Genomic DNA, 20643 nt, shown 5'->3' on the forward strand with positions numbered 1-20643 from the left:
TCGCGCGACTCGCGGCTATATATATGCCTCCCCCCCCACACATATATACATATCAACTATACAGGATACGTCACCGTCGCGCGCAGTCCGGGCAACTCGGAAGAAGTGCAAAACATGGCGCCGGAGTGAGAACGCAGTGTACAACGAAGGACGCTGGCGCATCGGGTAGAGAGCCGATAACAGCACCTTCTAGAGAGCGAGACTTTTGCTTCGCCCCTTCGAAGAGAGAAATAACCTCCGAGGATTCCGAGGGAGCCGAGTTAACCGACATCCTCTAAACTGGAGAGGCCGACCGGCTACGAGCGACAGCCATGAGCAACATATCGCCCTTTGGCGGCGGCAAAAATCCGCCCTGGGTCCGCAATGCAGGTGAGCAATCCGTGTGTGCATCAGTGCCAAATGTCGCAACGATTAGCGCCTTCCGAAGCGCGATGCTATTTAGGACGGTAAAGGGTATATTTCGGATGCGCTGGCTACGCTCTGGCCGACATCGAGTTTGCCAGTTTGCCTCTACTGATGCTACTGCTGTAGGCTAACAGAGGCGAATGAGAAACAAAACACACGCGAGAGAGGGATTTTTTAGTTTGTTAGGGATGTTGTACTCGTGTGTGGGTTGGGAATGTTGCTTTTGTTTGCCTAATGGTTTTGTTATTATTGAGTGTGTGGTCTGGGAGATTTAATTATGTACGAGGACTGGTACTGTTAATTAGCATTGACAAGCGGTTCGACACAAACATGTATTTTAGTGAGTATTGGATTTATCTTGATTGGAATACTATTTTAGAATTGGGTATACTCGTTCGCTTGCTCAAATATACATGAGAGTTACATCAGCAGCTGCGGTTGGTTGCAATGTATTGCGAGACATTTAAATTCTGTTAGGCGAGGAAAGCGTCCGACTTCATCGGCTGAAAATCGAGTTACAAAAAGATAGTGCTAATTTTAAATCAGATTACTCATTCGTTGTTGCGTTTTTCAAAGGTCAAGGGATTCAAAACATCCAGCAGCAAATGCTGGGACAGGCAATGGGTGGCATGGGTGGACAACCCATGGTTCAATACCAGCAACCCAATCAACAAGTTTACCAGCAAAGTCTGGGATTACAGCAAGTTAGTAAACATGTGAGCAAATGAATCTCGAATGAATAATTGGCAATCTATTTAATCTTTAACGTGTTTGTATTATTGCAGCCAAATATAACCATGGCATCCATGGCAACGTTAGGTTCTAATTTACCCTCTGGTATAGCTGGACAGTTGTATCCTCAAGTAGCCACAGTTTCATATCCAACTCCACGAACACTTAATGCTAATGCTTTCACACAATCAGTAGCTGGAGTCACTCAGCAGGTCCAGCAAAATGTGCCTCCGTCTTCAACTAAGCAAAGAGTTTTTACGGGTACAGTTACCAAAGTCCATGATAATTTTGGGTTTGTCGACGAAGATGTATTTTTTCAAACTAAGTAAGTTTATATTCTTTATAATGTATTAACGTAAGCTTTAGAAAGACTGAATCGTTAATAACATAAATTAAACGTTTCAGTGCTTGTGCCAAAGGCTCAAACCCAGCAGTGGGTGATCGTGTTCTAGTAGAAGCATCTTACAATCCTTCGATGCCCTTTAAATGGAATGCAACAAGAATTCAAGTGCTTGCCATGGGAAACAACAATAACAGTGCTAATGCACAACCGCCTGCTCCAACCAATCGACCAAACCAACCTACTAGAACTTCAGGGAATTATAACGCAGTTCCACCTCCTAATGAAAATGCAAATAACAGATTTAGTGCAAACAATACTAGCACAACTGCAGTAGCGAATCGCAATAAGGCTGCCAGAGTCAGAGAGAGATCCCCGCGGGATCGACGAAACGATGATGAGGAAGTTGAACGGAAGCGACGTAGAGAGGAGAGAATCAGGGAACGCGAGAAGAAAGAAGAGCGCAGTCCTTCTAGGACAAGAAGAAGTAAATCACCAAGACCCCGTAGGCGAGCAAGAGTAGTTCCTCGTTACATGGTTCAAATACCAAAGATAGCTCTTGATTTGTAAGTGCTTTCATTCAAATACCATTTGATTTTTGTACATACATTAGCTAAGATGTTTACTTCTGTTTTGCAGACCAGAAGCTGACGTTCTGGAAATCAAAAGACGTTACCAAAATATGTACATTCCCAGTGACTTCTTTTCAACAAACTTCAGATGGGTTGATGCATTTCCGCCCCACATGCCGTTTACTCTCAATAAACCTTGTTCCTTCCACGTCATGCACAAAGATGTTGATTCTTGTATTGAAAATACAGCTGTACTGGAACCTCCAGATGCAGACTATTTATTCTCAGCAAAGGTAAGAGCTAGAGCGATATCGTTTACCAAAATAAATCTTGAGTGTCTAGAATTCTGTGATAACAATATAAAACTTTAGGTCATGCTCATATCGATGCCACAAATGGAAGAGATCTACAAGCGCTGCTGCGGCGTGACCGAAGATCGCGACAACGATCGGGACTATATCCACCCGACACGTTTGATCAACTTCCTAGTCGGCTTGCGTGGCAAGAATGAAACGATGGCAATCGGTGGTCCGTGGAGTCCATCGTTAGATGGACCAAATCCTGATAAGGACCCATCCGTTCTCATCAAGACTGCGATTAGAACGTGCAAAGCCTTGACTGGAATCGATTTGTCCAACTGTACTCAATGGTATGAATTCCAGAATTGTCGCACTAATAATAATTTCTCTTTCGCTAATCAGTGGAATCTACGAGGTTAATGCACTACTCACTGTAAATAACTAAATTTACTGGAAGGCTTAGAGAAGTAACGATGTAAAATTTGTATACCTTTAATTTGACGCGATAAATTTAGACGCTTTATCCTGGATCCTTGGTGAACTTAATAAGAGGATTACATTGAAAGTAATTGAAATTTTAAAGAGCAACAAATTCGTAAATCTATGCCGCCATAAATTTCATTCAACGAAATACTCTCATCAAAGTGTACAATTATGCGCGTCCAACAAAATTCAAAGTTCAGTTCGAGTTCTGACTCGCAGTAGGCTAAAAATTGTAGAGGCTGTCGAGAGACCGCTCTGAGGTACGTATGCGTACCTTGGTTCTGAAATAAACAACCAGCGACGAGAGCAGCAAGGCCGCCACGTGTGATCATAAAGAACCAGTGCTTAGCCGGGCTTTCATTTATTTGTCTTTCTCTCTCTCTCTCTCTCACTCTCTTTATCTCTCTGTTTATTACTTTACTTGCTACTTACTTATACTACAGTTTTTATTTTTGTTTGCTCCGTCGGTTGTCACCTCTCTGTGTGTGATTGTATGCTGCGCAGGGCAGATATGGACCGTGTCACTGTCGTACATCTGATTTTTTTTACTGTTGTTGCTTAGAGACACGCAAAGTACCTTAGACGAATACTTTCGTTCTCTCCTCTTGATATCTCGACCGAAGCGCCGATAAGCGTGCTAAAGGCACATACTGGGGGCGATTCGAGGCTTCTTTATTATTGCTCAGTGAACCGAAAAACAAAGCGAAAAGCATAAGCTTAGGAGAAAGACAGTATAGAAAAAAGAGAAAAAAGCGAGGCACAGGCAGGCGCATTAATCTCCAAGAGTTGACGTTTGGGTATTGTTTTTTTTTCCTTGCGGCGCAGGTACCGCTTCCTGGAGCTCTACTACAGGCGGGCGGAGACGACCCACAAGTCCGGCCGTGTGGTACCCTCTCGCGTTGAAACCGTCATACTATTTCTCCCAGATGTTTGGCGCTGCGTTCCGACCAGATTGGAATGGGACGGTCTACACCTCAGCTACAAAAAGCAACTGGAGCGTAAGCTGCTGCGCGCCAGCGAGTCGGCCGAGCCGGAGGCCGCTCCTCCAGCCGCCGCTGCTGCTGCCGCTACTGCCGCTACTCCTTCTGCTACTGCTGCTACTGCTGCTGCTGGTGCCAGTGAGGCGATTGCTGACGAGAATACCGCTGCGGCTGCCGGCGTCGCTGATCAAAAGGCACTGCCCTTATCATCATCCCATAATTACATATTTACGACTAATATATATATATATATATGTTGTCGCATACTATATATATATTTATGCATATTACCTTTTTTTTACCTCTTGATTGGATTATTTCTACTTGTTCTTGTTGTTTACACTTAATCGTACAGCTGTTTCCCACTACTTACTAAACTGTTTCTTTTCGCCCTGCCTTGCATGCTCATTGATCTGGCCATCTCGTTCAACCTTCTCGTAATTTAACGAACGAAAACGTTCAATTTGGCAGTACTTTCAATGAAACAGCTCATCAATAAGCATGCACGGCAGCTATGGGCCACTGCTGGCCACCTTATTACATTTAATAAGCAAAGCGAGCAAGTCTAGCTCGGGGAAGTGTGCAGCTGAGTCATTTTTCTTTCCGAAAAAATCTTCAACCTCAAGTTAAGATAGCTCAAAAACTTTCATTTAATCTTCATTTCTATATACTATTATTACGATTTGCTACTTACATTAGTATTTATGAATTTATTATGCATTAAACCCATGAACCACACCGACACCAGAGCCAGGACACTAAGAGAGTATAGCAGTTTCTTGTATCGTGTTTAAAGGCCATCGTAAACGAAGATATTTTTCGTTACTTTATAACATACAAATAGATAGTGAGAATGCGAGTGAATCTGATGCCGAGTGGTAGGATGAGTGTACGCTGATGATGAGAAAGTAGTTCGTTTGGTTATAGGGGCTGCTTCAGTTTTGTAGTATCTTGTAAATTGTTGTGTTTGCATCCGTACTAAATGGTTGTTTCTAATTTCAGGACGATGCAGTGCCGGAGAAGAAGGACCCGACCCATTATTCTGAACTGGATCCAAAGAATATGAACGTGAGTTTTGATTTTCCTTGAGTTGCATTTGCTGCTTCTTGTCGGGTGTTCTACAAGTTGATTATTCTTACAGGTCAATGACTTGCGGCTGGAATTGGTCGCTCGTAATCTCAACTCCAAAGGCTTAAAGTCTCAGCTTCAAGCGAGACTTTCCAAGGCTATAAAGTCAGAACAGGCCAAAGAAGAGGGCAGACAGGATGAGCCAGAGGAGAATGACAAAGAAAGCATGCCGTCACCCAAAGATGACCCGAAAGACGATAAACGGTCTAAGGACAGCAAGGAGGTGAGTTATTTTGACTCGTACAATACTTTCAATGAATGGCGCGAATTCACGTGCAAATTTATTTCAGAACGACGATGATAAGAAAAAACTGTATGACAGAGAAAGGGCTATGTTGGAGAAAAGGTATAACCTTCCAGAGGCCTCACATATCATAGTCCACCCCTCGAGAACCGCTAAAAGCGGTAAATTCGATTGTACAGTCATGTCTCTTAGCGTTTTGCTAGATTATAGACCGGAAGACACAAAGGTAACGGGATTGTATTAATGAGCAGCTCGTCTTCTTTGAAAACAGCTGTATTCACCATATCTTACATTGCAGGAGCATTCGTTCGAAGTATCATTATTTGCCGAACTCTTCAATGAAATGCTGATGCGCGATTTTGGTTTCCGAATATATCGCGCCCTATGCAATCTACCCGAAAAACCAAAGGAAAAGGAAGAAGACAAAAAGAAGGACAAAAAAGATGACAAGAAAAAGGATGACGATCGGAAGTCCAAGAAGGATGATAAAAGAGACGACAAGAAGAGCGATAGTAAGGACAAGAAAGATGATAAAGATGCCAAGAGTAAAGATGAAAAGGATAAGGACAAAAATGATGACGAAGATGACGAGGACGACGATGATTCTGAAGTAAGTTTTTCAAAATTAGATATTGTTTTAAACAAATTTTACGAGAATACTAACGCGACGCTTTTAAAGGACGACGATTCCCTAAAGGACGGCAAAAAAGATCGCGACAAGGATGGAAAGAAGAAGAGGGTTAAACTGTACACCTTCGATCCATACCTTCTGTTATCCTTTGTATACTTTGATCAAACTCACTGTGGATATATTTTTGATAAAGACATCGAAGAATTGATTTACACGCTAGGATTGAACTTGTCTCGAGCTCAAGTTCGAAAGTTAGTGCAAAAAGTTGTTACCAGAGATTCCTTGCACTACCGTAAGTTGACCGATAAAACTAAGGACGAAGATTCTAAGAAAGATGATGAAAAAGCAGATGGAGCTTCCGCTAAGTCTGAAAATGAAGAAGAAATTTTAAAGTCACTTGCCTTAGGTGAGTTCACTCGTTCAGACTGGGTAAACGGTATCTTGGATGCAACGCGAACTTTTCTAATGACACTTCAAAAATGTTCTAGGTAATAAAAAGTTACTACCAGTATTCGTTGGAAGTGGACCTGCTTCCAAGAGGGCACGTCGAGAAAATTCTTCTGCGGATCAAGATGAAGGCGAATCTGTGCCGGAGGGCTTCATAATGTTTAAAGGCTCGTTGTTAGATATAGAAAAATTAGTTAGTCAATTAAAAAGATCCGAAAATGCTCGCGTTGATACTGAAACGCGAATGATGGAGATACAACGAGAATTATCCGTTGTCAGCGAAAAATCGACTAAGCAAAGCAATACTATTAAAGATCTTTCCGACGATTTAAAAATGTACAAAGATAGACTGAGGAATGCAGATGACAAGCTTAAAAAAGTAACGGTGAGTTGAGCAAATTTATTAAACCTTATCTTACGATGTATTTATTTCATTTCAATCATTATTAAGCGTACATTTTTGTTTACAGACTGAATCACATTCATATTTTACTTCTATCAAAAGTATATATCACATAGCATCTAAGAGTATTCAAAGCGACACGAAGCGAGTTGAAATAGTCGAAATCCAGGACGAAAAGGGCACCACTGAAGTCAATGGTGCGCAGCTCGAGGCAAAGTCCAAAAGCGACACTCGATGGAGCGATAGCAAAGTCACAGTGAAAAAAGAGTTAAATGAGTGCGAGAAAGACAAAAAGTGTGACAATAAAGTTATTATAAAGAAGGAGATTGCAGAGGACGAGAAAGAAAGAAAATAAATAATCGTCCGCCATAGTTTGTATTTGTTCGTTTATACTTTACAGAAAATGCACCAAAATCTAACAACGTCCTTCTTGCGCTGTTTTTAGCCAAATTTACACGTGCGCTTCGCAATGAAAGTACTGAGAACAGTTTAATTTCCAAGTCAATAAATTAGTATTTCCATTTCCATTTCAATATTTTTTATTTAATGAAATTTCTTTGTGGCTCTGTTGAATATTTAAGGAATATTATATTGTTTCAAGAAAAGAAACTAAACAAATGAAAGTTAAAACACGAGTGTATAGACGAATTACTGTATTACTTTCAAAAGTTGTATTATTGTCTATAAAATATATTAAAAATGAAATTCATTCGCAATTATTATATACATCACAATAGTTTAAAAAACTTTAAAGTTTTGACCATTGTTTGGAAAATAATGTATCATTACTAAAATTTGTGCTCATTTAAAAATTTTGTATGTACTTATATAATTATTGAAATTTTAAGTCTTCATTGTTTTTTTTTAATTCTATTGATTGTTTTATTATTTATGAAAATGAACAAATCTTCAATAAAAACAATTAACAAATTAAAAAGAAAATTATTTAAGTAACTTATTAAGTACGGGGAAGAAAAATAGGGATAAAGAAAATCATTTCTTACCAGCAAATATACTTTATTCACTGTTTTTCGCAGTTGAGCCTCAAGACGATGCCAAATGGCATTACTATCATAAGTGCTACATCTTGCAATCCAAGATTAAATAGGACATTTTACCATTCATTATTAGTTGGGGCACATTTGAAAACTGAATAATTTGTTTAAATATCACTAATAGGCTGGACTTAAAAATCAATTATCGATAATTTTGCATATGTCTCGTTTAGCATTATTTTCGTTTTATAAATTTAAATTGCAGCATTATTTTATAGTAGTATTTCAGATTAGTTTTTTGAAACGCAATTCGCTTTACTCATCTCTTTCCTTTATATTCTGAGTACATGTTTTGTCGTACACAGTCCAAGCCATAATAAGTGATTAAACAGTAAATTGGTAAATAGTAATATTAAAAAAGTCTTCATACTTTTTGGGAACTTCGGCACTTTTGACTGCATCTCTTACAAATTCTTTGAAGCAATACTCGCGCTTAAAATACCGAACTGATATTTAAATGATCCGTCAAAAAGCAACATTATAACTAATTTCAATGAATCCCTAATTGATTGTTTTTGTAGCGCGAGAGCCTAATTTATATGATATTTTGCATTCAACTAGTCCCACTAAAACTGTCTCTAACGTCTTTATAATATCTTCGTACAAAATTCATCGTCACCTAACCACTTTCCTTCGACCTCGGGCGATGGTTACAATCAAGCGGAATTCAGTTATTTCTTCTTTTATTACACAAAAACACGATTACCTTTTGATTCAGTATCAATAAATTATAAGACAATTACAATTTTTTGAAAAAAGTACGTAGTTGGCTAATGCCTCGAATCAACTGTCTCGATTTTATTGTCACTACGCAATTTTTGTGGTTGTTAAGTACATTGGCGCCGAAACGTGTTTATGCATTGGGCATGTAATCGGAAAATTATAGCACCAAAAATAATGCGAAGAAATAAATTAAACATTTACAAACTATTATTAAAGTAGCGAAGCTCAAATTAGACTGTACAAACCCTGCTAGTAGTTTACTAAACGTTGTATTATCGCATCTCTCTCATCTCAGAAATACTGTTGAATGGTTTCTCTTTATATTGTTTAAGCAATTGATTGAATTCGTTGATTTTATTACAACATTCGATCTCGATTTATTTATCATATAAAAATTAAGGTCAATTGATTGAAAATTGATTAAGACAGGACAACAGATATTTTTACAATAAATAATAAATAACATCAAAACAAATTTGATAATGCTTAAACAATATGAAAAGACATTGCACTTAAAATTACTGAATAGGAATCTGCATCATCCAGCTAAAATCAAATAAAAATCCATCTAAAACGAAATATTTACAATTTTTCACGACTACAAGATAGAAGACAAACTAGAAGATCATACAGTTCGAATGCTACACAAAGGAAAATAATGATTAAAGTAACGCTCGCGATCCTGACTTGCAACTATATACATAAGATTCGCGCAAAATGAAAATATACACTGAAAACTGAATGAAAACGTAAAGTATACACAACGAATTTTCTGCTGGCAGACGAAAATCATTTTTTCGCATGAAACGCTCCTGAGCATTTACTCTCACTCTTTACATTTTTCTTCAAATTTTCGATGACGAAAACTTTTGGCTGGAAACAATAGACACACATCGGTGATTATAATTTGAGTCAAAAATCAAATAGTAAATTCAACAGTATCACTACTGTACAATACATTAGCAATTAGAAAATTGAACAACAGTTCTCGTTAGAACTGTTTGCGCATCTGTAATGGATTTACTGTCGCATTAAAAACAGTATAATAAAAATCTATGAAATCAAAACCAAAATAATCCGGGTAGCTTAAAAATAAAAAAAAAATCACAAAATGACCCGATCGAGTTCGTTGCAGAAAGCTATCAGAGAGTGCTCCCAAGCGTGTGTTCCACTGAACGCTATAAATCCCAATTTCGAAAGTTACTCGGGCGTTTGTCAGGTTGCTTAATCCTTCCCCCTCTTTCATAAATGCGATTCAACATTTACACTATATCAAAGGCACTACCGTCAAGTAACCGTTTGCAGTGGACAACTCCGAATTCGAGCACTCCCTCCCTCTTGCGACAACCTTTACAAACACAATAAAACTCGTTCCAGCGAAAAGCTCTCGTCGTCGCGCCTTTAAAAACCGGCGGCGCAAACAAAAAACTAAATCTCGAAAACGAAAAAGATCTGTGGCTGCTAGGAGTTGTGCGCTCGGCCCGTGGCGGAGACGGCTCTCGCGGCCCTCGGTATGAGGGTAGGCGTGGCGAGTCTCCTGGGCGTCGGTATGGCCGACCTGATGGGTGTCGTCGTCGTCGTCGGCGGCGAGTCGTTCTCGACGGACTTGGTGCGGGCCGCGCGGATCTTGGGCGAGTCCGGCGGCGATGACTGACCGTTGGGTAGTCGCAGCCCCCGGAGACTGGACGGCCGTTGCTGCTGATGACTGTGGTGGGAGTCCGATGAAGATCGTCTACTCGAGGAGAGCTTGCTGCTGCTGGTGGTACTGCTGCTGCTGCTCGAGGAGCTTAGCTCCGGCCGTTGACTAGGGCTCGGACTCTGTTGCTGACCGCTCCATGAATCATTCCAGCTGGGGGTGACAAGTGAGAGAGAGAGGGTTAGATGAGTCGGGGTCGGGGGGTTGGATTGTGAGGGTGACACTGACGTGCAGGATAATTTCCTTTTTTACAACATGTACAGTTTGAGCGGTGGATTACTATTGGTTCAACTTAAAGAAAGCCCTTGATCATTTTTTTTAATCGTATGCAAATCAATAGACTAGTAATCTTTTGAAGCTGTACTTTAGTTTGTTTTCTTTCAAGTGCACCTTTACTTTGGAGGCTTAATTGCAGTAGAATCAGAAAATCAACTCACCCCGCATGGCTAACCATCGCAGCATGAAACATTATTCAATGTCAATCCATTATATTTTAAGAATACATTTCATTCTCAACGAAAAATTCAAATAAAACGGGAGGGCTACTTTGCTAATTCAAAAGCTACTTTCGGACCTCATGCTAGAGTTTGTTACTGAGTAATACATATGTAAATTGAAATTGATCACCATCGAATAATACGAACAAAGGGAGCATTACAAAACTACTTTATTATTTGATCATAAGTATATATACGTGTATAATATATTTTGATTGAACAATTTGATGGTACTTGATGGTTTCGGGAAAAAATATTCACGTATCTGAAGATAAATGTTTGAATCATCAACAACATCAAGTACGTATTTACAGTATAATATAATCTATATGTATAGGGATATATAAGACAATAACGACGAGTCCATGCAGATTTCGGAGAAATGAGAAAAAAAAATATTAAGCCAAAGTATTTTATACTCTAGGTACTACGTAAACGAATAAAAAGCGGAACAAATGGCTTGCAAGTGTTCCAGGTGCATGTAAATAAGGGCATTTAACGCGCAAAGTAGTACGTATCCCAACAGTATATCACACAGACTGACGCACTCTACCTTCCCGATCCTGAAGCTGTTTCGCCACGCCAGATGATAAGGGCCAGGTCAGCAACAACAATCAGGTCATGATACAATTGTATTTGTGCGTATTATATATTATCGATTATGAGGGATGAGGAAAATGTTTTTGTGCAGACGATTATCAGGATGTTATATGAATGACTAGAAAAATGGCCAAGTGATGGCAATCACACACACACACACACACACACAACCACAGCCATTTTTCATGTTACGCGGTTAAAACGTTAGACCGAAGAGATTACGATCTTGCAAAGACAAAGATAATTTAGTGATGCTCGTTATTTATAGCATAATAATAAATACGTCAATCAACCATTTTGTGAGTAAGACACAGATGCCAATCGACTTGCAAATGCGAAGTAAGTCCCAATTAGTGCGTCGGTATAATGGCCGACCAATTCAAGCAAAACGGTTAATAAACCCACTTCGCAATGCACGTTACACACTCTATACGTGATAGATTTAGTGCGGTTATAAGTATTATGAAATGACAGTGATCGATTATGATTAGTATGAGAAAGAAAATTGTTTGCATCCTTACCTAACGAGGGGACCCATGCCGTTATCCTGAGAAAATCCCTGTAATATCGACGGTCCTGCCGAAACTGGTCGCAACTTAAAAAAAAAGTGAAAAAAAATCATCGTTTTCTACTTGTCTCTCGTAGTCAACGCGTGTATGTACAGTTTTCGTTAGCATGTGGTATGCGAGACTTTAGCCAATGGAAGCATAAATTTAGAATATGCGTTGTCGACTAAAATCCGTGTTACAGCTACTTGAAGAACATGAATGTAGGAACAAGTAAACAGTCAAGTGTGTGGTCTCATTCTCATAAAAAAACTATATCTAAATTCATGCTCATAACTTTTAAGCTTCGTTTCAATTCGTGTAATAGTCAATAGACGGAATATAATTATTGTCGACAGTAAAATAGTAAACGGACTACGTTCACCTGCTGTATTAGACTTTAACAATAGCACAATGCACGCGTTTAACTGCGCACAGGTGAACGCAACCAGCTCGTTCGACGAAAAATCCACAAGCTCGAAAAAATTCGCATTACCTTTTCCGTTTGCGTGGCCGCGTTTGACGTCTCGCGGGGCTCGCCCCTGCCGTTGAGCGTCGGCGATAAATCGCTGGCAAGCTCCGCGCCGCTCGCGTTCTGATACTTGGTCAGCTGCGCCTGTAACAACAACAAAGCATCGTATAAGAAGACCATAAACGAGGATAATTGCATCTCTCTTCCGCGGGGCTATCATTACACGGGGCTGGATACGATATCGTTAAAAATCGCGAATAATACGAAGAGCCGAGAGGGAGTGTGCGGTATGTGTAGGTACCTGTAAGGACTGTATCGTGCGATCCTTATCGTCGACTTGACCCTGTAGGAAGACGACCTGCCGGCGTAGGTCGGACAACTCGTCGGCGACGCTCTCTCTCCCGTCGTTGGGAGACATGGTCGCGTCCGTCGTCGCGCTGCCGTCGTTCAGGTTGTAGAAGAGACCATTCTGCTCATCGAAAAGAAAAACGTTTATTATTATAGCTTCACTTTTTTTATTTACTTCGATTACGACTATGACTACGATGCTCACCTTTAATGTATTATCGAATGGGTTGAGAGTTTCCGTCTGCAAGTAGGCAAAACAAACAGCTGATTAGACGACTGCCTCGAGATTTTCACACTATGCATTCAACGATGAAAAAAAATGCGTGCTGTTCAAATAAAAATAATAAAAGCAGAACCTACCCTCGTCAAACCGTTCTCTCCTGACTGCGAGTGCAACACATCGAGGTGGACGTAACAAAAGAAACGAGGAAAAAACAGAAAAATAAGCGTGTTAATGACAGCCGGTGTCGACCATTAATAAATCAAGGTAAACAATAATAAATTTGTGCGTATAATAACTCAAAACAATCTCATCTCTTTGAAATGAAAAAGAAACAATAATAAAAGTACAGCAATAACGCACTAAGTACAAAAATTACTGTATGCAGTACATAAAACGAACAAAAATTACCTCCTGAAGGACCCGTTTCAATTTCAGAAGCATCGTTTTTATGGAAACGATATCCTGAAACATGTAGCTGTACGTTCCGCGTTCGAGCCTCAGGCTACCCTCGTCCCCGGAACCGTCCATACTCGGCGACTGTACCTAATTAAGAAGAGAAGAAAAAAAGTTAACTCGCGATTTACTCATCCCGTTACGAGCAATTTACAAATTACCCGCAAGAAGACCGAGAGAAAATGAGATATGGACACTTACATTTCTCGGTGGTCTGAGGGGACTGAACACCTGCCGGCCCCGGGTTCCATCGAGCGAACGCGGCGACTCGGTGCTCGACCTGCTGTGCAGCAGCCGCGTCGTTCTGTTGTTGAGCCTGGAATAATCGATTGGAAAGGGTTAATTTCTTCCAACTCGGGTTTACATTTTCGTGAAAATCAGAGAGACTGCAGTGTATAGTGAGATTAAATCTAATCGGTGCTACAAACGCATTCGAGCTATTACGCAAGATCGAGTGCGTTACAAAATCGTAGAATTAATTAACAGATCCAGCGATAGCCGTACGCAGGATTATGCAAATACCTCCCCCCCCCCCCGTGAATTACATAATCGTCCATATCAAACAACACCTTTCGGACTCCTGCAGCCTGGCCTTCGAGGCGGCGATTATGTCGACCATCTTCTGCCTCCTGGGTATCCCCGTGGGCAGCTGCGAGGAAGCTTGAGCCTCGGGCTTGGGCTGTCTCGGCGGAGGCGAGCCATTGGTCGGCGTCGTGCACTCGGACGACAGTCCCGAGTCTCTGCCCACATCCTCGACCGCAGCCCGATGCTGCTCAGGTACTCGTGGGGGTGTCGCGGTCCCCGATGTCGTCGCTGCGGGACCCGCTCGCATGGGGATACCGCTGCGGCGCTTCGCGCCTTTTGGTCCGTCGTTAGTCGCTAGTGGCGTCGATGATGCCATTTTTTTGCTTTGTACCTTGTCGATAGTTGAAGAGATATATGGGTTTCGGCCTTATTGTTGGCTCATGATGCTCGGGGTTTCTGGAACGGCGAGAAAATCGCTGAAGCTTCGATCTCTCGAGGATACAAGGCTATAATCTCGTCGTCGTGAAGTCTGCTCGATCGGAAACGAGGAGCCCACTTATCCCGTTAAAACGCGCGCCGCTCGTGATCCACTGCATTTATGCATCATCGCGCGAAATTATACCGGCCCGCGCGCTAAGGCAATCAACGCGCTGCCTGAGTCACTTTTAATTACGCTCTCGTGTGCGTGTTGACATAGCTGCGCCTGTAGTGTATACTATACGAAAATAGCAACAGCTCAGCTGACGCGTAAAAAGTGTATTCCTTCTGGAATGGAAAAGTCTCGTGGGAAACAGCGGCGTCTTATCCGTTCCGGTTCCGGATGGACGCGACCACGTGGTTCCCCGCTTGTATATATAGACCTTATATATGCGGGTTTATCTTGGTCGCGCGCATGTACGAGAGAGAGAGGGCCGCGTATGCGAGCGGGAATTATTTTTATTCCCAGCGTGACCGCAGCGCGTATTTCATTCGGTTGATGCGTGTGCTTGTGTGATTAGACTGTGCTAATTCATTTTTTTTTCTTTATTTCGCTAGAAGGAAAGTTGAATATTCTCCGCTGAAATCAGCGCATCGATCGCGTACAATATTCAAATAATAAGCTTCGTTAGATGCAGCTAAAACACAACGCAAGGATAAATCGTCTGCATCTCGATTGCGCAAATCGAGTAATTTTAGAAGGCTCCCGCGCTGCAGTCAAAAATATCAATTTCGCCTCGACGAGCCATTAATACACCGCACCGCGCTCGACACGAGCTGACGCAAAACGTCAGTCATTATATATCGCAATATGCACAAGTCGACAAAAGAATAAACGAGTAATAACTTTGCTGGCGATAATTATTTCTTCCTACGAGTATAATACGCACTGCTGCGCTACTATACTGCGCGCCGGGCTTTCAAAATTCAATTACCCATTGTGCGCGAAAGCTCTCCGCGCGCGCTTTATGGCCCGCGACGACGGAAATCAATGGTGAACGCGCGCCCAAGGTCAGCTTTGCGAGAAATCCGGTCTTGCACTTTTCGATTGAATTCGTCATATATCATTACACGAGTAGTAGTAGGTTAGAGCGAAATCAGGGCAGATAAGCAAGACACGACGACACTCGCTGTAATATCGAATCGAGCAAACTTTGTGGAGACGTGAGAGACGAGCCCTTTCAATCAATAGCCTGCTGCCTTCGACTCACCACACAGGTACATCGAACCAGTCGACGAGTCCCTACAACAGCCAGCCGTGGCACTACTCGATCGTCCTGTACTTCGTCATCTCGCGCGCGCACACTTTTCCGAAAAATCGATGGTGCACCAAGGTCGAGCCCCTGGAATAACCTACAATCCACTGGAGCTTCGAAACTCGTACTTCAGCACTTCCCCGCACATCATATCGCACTGTGATTCTCGCGCACGAAGATGAAAATAAAAAACAAACGCAGACAAACAGGACGCGAGCTCGGATCGATACTACACAGCTGGCGAAGCCATGGACTCTCGGCCGCAACTTTGAAACGACACTGGATTGAGTTTACAGCGAGAAACGAGGGCCCGAAGGGGCCCGCGAACACACGGAAAAACGACTGCGTGTGTCGTGGCGACGCTACGTTTTCCCGTCGACGACGGGGACGTGCTGTAGAAAAAGCTCCGCAGCGCGCAGGCGCCAGCTACTGCTGAGCTCGATATGCGCGCGCGGCTGCGAGAGGCGGCCGAGAGAGAGAGAGAGAGAGAGAGAGAGAGAGAGAGAGAGAGAGAGAAAGAGAGAGAGAGAGAGAGACAGACAGACAGACAGAAGAGAAGTGAGTTTATAGCGCGGGCGTGAAGAAGATGGGTGAAAGGGAAGGGACATACACACGCACACGCATATGCTTGTGCGTGGGATGATGCTATCGCGCGGGAGGTGTCGACGACGACGAATTTGGACGCGCAGGCTCTCTCTTTGTTGCGAACCCTTTGATGTGTGCTTCTGCCTTGCTTGGTGATGAGTAAACTTCGTTTGTTAAACTAAGTTTGAGAAGAGGACTGCCCTGTGCTCGTACTTCTGTGTAGCAGAAGAGGGAGAATCGATTCCGACGTCTGTACCGATAAAAGCTCCCGAGGAAATTAGACGGCGACGAGTGCAGAGAGCTTCTCTAATCGAAAAGTCCAAGCCGGCTCTCTCACGCATGTATAAGGAGAAAGAGATAGTTGGAGGATGAATCATCGCGCGGATGCGAGAGGGCAACGCATGCGAGCACTTCGCTGAAGGGTTTACGACTCGAGATCTCGCGTCGAGATTAAAAGCACTAACGCCGCGCGAACTTGATGGAGATTGAGCATTTTAGAGCTTCTACGAAGACGTCAAAGTCAGTCTTTTGACTATTACGGATATCGGACTTTCGGAAAGGCTCATCACAAATTTCGTTAAAATCACTCTCGAATAATCGAATAATTTTCCTCTCTTATATATAAATAAAATATAGATAAAAGATCCTGCTCCCGATGCATAATAGAATCCAAGAAAGGAGCGACGTCCCGCAATCTCGTCTACAAATCTCAGCGCCGTAAAATATTACACCTGATAGCATCAGGCCTGTAGCCAACCCTAATAAAACTTCGCAGACGCGGGGATCGATCGCGGGACTTTATATTCGGTAAAAGAGAACCTGTGCTGGACGGAAGCCAAGCTCTATAGCCACGCGCGTAGGTACAAAGCGAGGCTTTGCGGGGAATGACGACGCCCACCCCTACGGCGTCTATACGCGTGTGCAATGGTCAGCCGCGCAGGCTTTATCGAGGATTCCGTTTTAACTCGATTTGCCGTGTGTGGAGTTTGCTAATTAGTCAGGTTTACCCGCGGGTGTCTGTGTTGTTATAATACGCGTGGAGAGAGAGAGAGAGAGAGAGAGAGAGAGTTTGAAAATAGCCGCGAAGGGATAATAATAGAACCGAGCGACGCGTGCTTTGAACGTAATTTCGCTTTGCAAAGTTTACACATCACCGATTAAATTAGGCGTTAAATATACTTATTATTAGAACTCGATTTTCCGCTGAGAAACAAACGCGAACCGTCGAGAGCCATCAAGCCTCGTTATTGCGCTATACGTTCGCGAGTTAAGTACACACGGTATAAAGCTCGAGAGCTTTCGCTGCATACATATACGTTCAGCGTCTAGACACCGGCTGCAGTTTTGGCCCAAGTGCCATCCTCGACATTCTGGAAATTTTCGTCCGTTCTTCAGTGTCACGCACTTCTCCGTTATCTCGAGCTAAAGCTCCGGACGAGCTTTTGGCACTCGAAGAGGATCTCCTACACCGATATAAAGTTCAACGGGATTCCGGTTTATTGGAGGATTCCGATCGAGCTTTCTTGTAGTTCGATGTGTGCTTACGTGGAGTTTGAGGATAAAAAAAAACGAAATTATTGTATGTACTATCCAAACCACTCCACTGCCAAATATTCTCCACACGCAGCGTTTTAAATTAATCTTATTCAGCCAGGCAAGCACTCTCGACTCCCTCACTTTTTACCCTTATTCCCAGCGCCACTACAGTCCGGACCCTCGACTATTCCCTTTGTTTTACGATCTCCTTCCCATTATATCTCTCTCCGTCTGCTTCCTCCTTCAGTCTAGCCTCTCACTCTCCGCTCCACGAGTTTTTAGCTGCAGTGCGGCTATCGCGTCGCTGCCAAAAGTTGCGGAGGGTATATAGAATAAAAGAAAACAACGAGGAAACGCGTGGCTCAAAGCTTCCGATTTTATATACACACGCGACAGCGGCAGCGGCGAATGTTTTATGCAAATTTACGCGCGACCGACTGTGTGTATATTCGAGTCGATATTTCGCGGACGACGATGAAAGGCGGGAGGGTAAATGTTTGATGCGTCTGTCAATAGTATAGAGAGTTTTCAGCTTGGATTGATATAATCAAGCTGATGACGTCGCTTTGGATCTAATAATAATCGTGAATTTTTGTGCTTGAAAAAAAAAACATCAGATTAGACGATGATTAATTGCCTTCGTGACGACGGCTTTCATCGCAAATTCACAGATCAGAAGCATGTGCGCTATATCCAGGCCGCGAGCACGCGATGCTCGGGTGTATAATTCAATTAATAAAACCGCATCGCAAATTCATCTCCGCATAACCATTCGATCAATTAAGAATATACAACGCAGAGGCTCTTTCGCAATTACAAATGCGTATGTACGCAAAAGAAAAGTAAGAATCGCTGGAGCGCGAATCCAAGACACCTGCAGCGCAATAACACACGGCAGTATATAGCCACGAGTATAACATAACGATGAAGAGTACATAGGAAGCGAGCGTTAATCTGGAGCACGCCCCTGATTTAATTCAGTCGCGTGCGCGAGAAAGTCTACCGTGCGTGAGCGGCGATGGAGATTAGCGCTCTCTGTGCTGAGGAATTGATCCGCGAGTCCATATGTAAGTGGGGTAAGAGCTTTGTTGAACAATCGTTCCATATCGCTGGAGCCGACGTTTCCGCGATCGAAATTTACGAAATCGAAGGTGTACACTCTTAGTTTTCGAGTTCTCTCGTGTAAATACGGGATTCGCAGAGCAGTAAAATGTGGGACTTTGTTTCTCCCTCTCTCTCTCTCTCTCTCTCTCTCGAGTTTACGTGAATTAACTTTCTATTTCGCTCGCGGAAGAACGTCATTTTCGTAATTACCGCGCGCGGGCAAGTCTACAGCGTTGGATACTATATTGTACATAAATAGAGTAGCCAAGTCGCTTTAGAGAAGTGTATAATATGTCTCTGCGCGCGATTGTTAAGGTCGCGTACAGTAAAGCATCGATTATCCTCGGCTAGAAAAGGAGCAACGACTTTGGAGTTTCCATCGCAGAGCCATTGGCGCGAAAACGTCGATGATCGGTAGCTTCGTAAAATTTTACAAGCCTCGCGCGAAACAATCGCTATTTTTTTCTCCTACTTCACGGCAAAAAAAAACGAACGTCGCGCTCTGAATACCCTCGAGCCCGAAGAAAACTCTTCGGAGACACTTTTTTCTTCGTCCACGCGAGCAAAAGATCGATTATACTCGAGTAAAACTAGAATTGAAACGTTACGGGGTGTATAAATAATGCATCGTTACTCTCTTTAATTTGCATTCCTGGAGGCCGTATAAAGAGCTTTGTTTGAAGAATAAACCTCGTAAACCTCCCTCCCGGCAAAGAGAGGATACTCCGAAATCTCGTAAAAAGAGAGTCTCGCGATCGATCTTTCATCTCTCGCCGCGAGATGAAGAGAAAAAGAGGGGAAAACCGCGAGGAATCCTATCAGCTGCCGCCGGGAAAAATGGCGACGAGCGTCCGGTCGTCGTCGTCGTGTCTTTGCTCGGCGTCATAGCTGCCTGCGCGCCGCGGGTCAGAGAGCGTGAATATTCGCGGTATCTTTCGATGTTGCAGTATAGCACACACGTACACACAGAGCTGGGAACGAGTGTCGAAATGTCCGGAGAGGGAAAATCGCCGTGGCGCTAATTAGACGGGACTTTTTCGATGACGATTCTTTCTTTGCATTGTTCTGGAAAATTAAGTCTCTTGAGGTATTGTGTGTGGGCTGTTTGGGAACAGTGGACGGAGCTTTGATTGTTTTGTGAAAGTTCGGAACTTTGTTGTTGCTATCGCGTAGAAAGTTTTTTGGGTCGCGCACGCGATATTATCTGCTGTGACGGTACGTTGTGCAAAAATGAAAGAATATTGCGATACTTTTTACAAAATAGAGATTTCCAGGTGGCGTTATATTAAAGAGAATGAAAAAAAAGTAGCGAGAATTAGCATCGAGCTCTCGAAAGTGATCGAATCCATTGATTCCTCGAAGAGCAACCGCCGCCGCCGTGGCATAATCAGAGCGTTACTTGTTAGCAATAATGGACTCGAGAGGAGTGGAGAAAAAACATTCTCCGCGGTATGGCGGCGTTTCAGAATTTCCCTATTTCACGCTGAGCCGACAACATTCATAATTTTCTCTCCGACGAGAAGAACGAAATTTAATAAAACTAGACTCCAGCTATACTTTCGCTCGAGATGGAATAGAAAAGTAGCCGATTCTCAGATCAAAGACTCGGCGCAAGGTCGTTGTTCTCTAGCTCGGAATCGGAACGAATCGAGCGGATAATCTCCCTCTTGCAGTAGCAGCTGAGGCTCAGGTATACAAAGCCGGAGTCGTGAATACTCACGCACACGTGCTATATCTGGGAATTATGCAGTCTGCGTAATCGTTAACGAGTCAAGGTTGAAATACTAAACCGGTTGCCGCGCGCTACCATATCCGCGATTACACACGCGGTCGACGACGAGGCTCGTAGTCTGCATGTGCATACGACGGCATGAGAGTTGGCTA

The 20643-nt window shown here is 42.8% G+C and overlaps 2 protein-coding genes across 18 annotated transcripts in view; one reads left to right on the forward strand and one right to left on the reverse strand.

Annotated features, from left to right (window-relative positions):
• The first annotated feature begins 71 nt into the window (after positions 1-71).
• LOC100121576 (cell division cycle and apoptosis regulator protein 1) lies at positions 72-7373 on the forward strand. 2 transcript variants are annotated; one of them, XM_008206722.3, is made up of 14 exons: positions 72-369; positions 982-1109; positions 1191-1462; positions 1543-2043; positions 2117-2342; positions 2421-2698; positions 3657-4005; positions 4814-4879; positions 4953-5162; positions 5230-5409; positions 5482-5793; positions 5863-6220; positions 6303-6646; positions 6732-7373. In XM_008206722.3, the coding sequence occupies exons 1-14, from the start codon at positions 312-314 to the stop codon at positions 7017-7019; spliced, it is 3570 nt and encodes a 1189-aa protein (XP_008204944.1). In that variant the 5' UTR covers positions 72-311; the 3' UTR covers positions 7020-7373. The 2 variants fall into 2 exon arrangements, with proteins under 2 accessions (XP_008204944.1, XP_008204943.1); XM_008206721.4 differs by having other exon boundaries at positions 99-369; positions 982-1121.
• A 287-nt stretch (positions 7374-7660) lies between these two features.
• Positions 7661-20643, reverse strand: part of LOC100677801 — a 48466-nt gene continuing 35483 nt past the window's right edge. For 3 of the 16 annotated variants that reach the window (XM_016982204.3, XM_016982205.3, XM_016982203.3), the window contains 9 exons: positions 13478-13592; positions 13232-13366; positions 12961-12984; positions 12806-12841; positions 12554-12721; positions 12277-12396; positions 11757-11830; positions 10576-10584; positions 7661-10291 (listed from right to left, as the gene is read on the reverse strand). In XM_016982204.3, the coding sequence (XP_016837693.1) occupies positions 9904-10291; positions 10576-10584; positions 11757-11830; positions 12277-12396; positions 12554-12721; positions 12806-12841; positions 12961-12984; positions 13232-13366; positions 13478-13592 (1069 nt within the window). In that variant the 3' untranslated portion in view covers positions 7661-9903. Of the gene's footprint in view, positions 10292-10575; positions 11238-11756; positions 11831-12276; positions 12397-12553; positions 12722-12805; positions 12842-12960; positions 12985-13231; positions 13367-13477; positions 13593-20643 lie in introns of those variants that run through there. The other 13 variants (XM_032596685.1, XM_016982206.3, XM_008206716.4 and 10 more) reach the window with 12 other exon arrangements.

The sequence above is a fragment of the Nasonia vitripennis genome, chromosome 2, assembly GCF_009193385.2.
Source record: "Nasonia vitripennis strain AsymCx chromosome 2, Nvit_psr_1.1, whole genome shotgun sequence".
NCBI lineage: Eukaryota > Metazoa > Arthropoda > Insecta > Hymenoptera > Pteromalidae > Nasonia > Nasonia vitripennis.

Excerpts from the sequence above, each read along its gene's own strand:
- LOC100121576 (XM_008206721.4), top strand. The coding sequence starts at position 312 with ATGAGCAACATATCGCCCTTTGGCGGCGGCAAAAATCCGCCCTGGGTC. Across the intron at positions 2,044-2,116 it reads CCAAAGATAGCTCTTGATTT|ACCAGAAGCTGACGTTCTGG; the intron begins GTAAGTGCTTTC and ends TCTGTTTTGCAG. Across the intron at positions 5,163-5,229 it reads GGTCTAAGGACAGCAAGGAG|AACGACGATGATAAGAAAAA; the intron begins GTGAGTTATTTT and ends AATTTATTTCAG.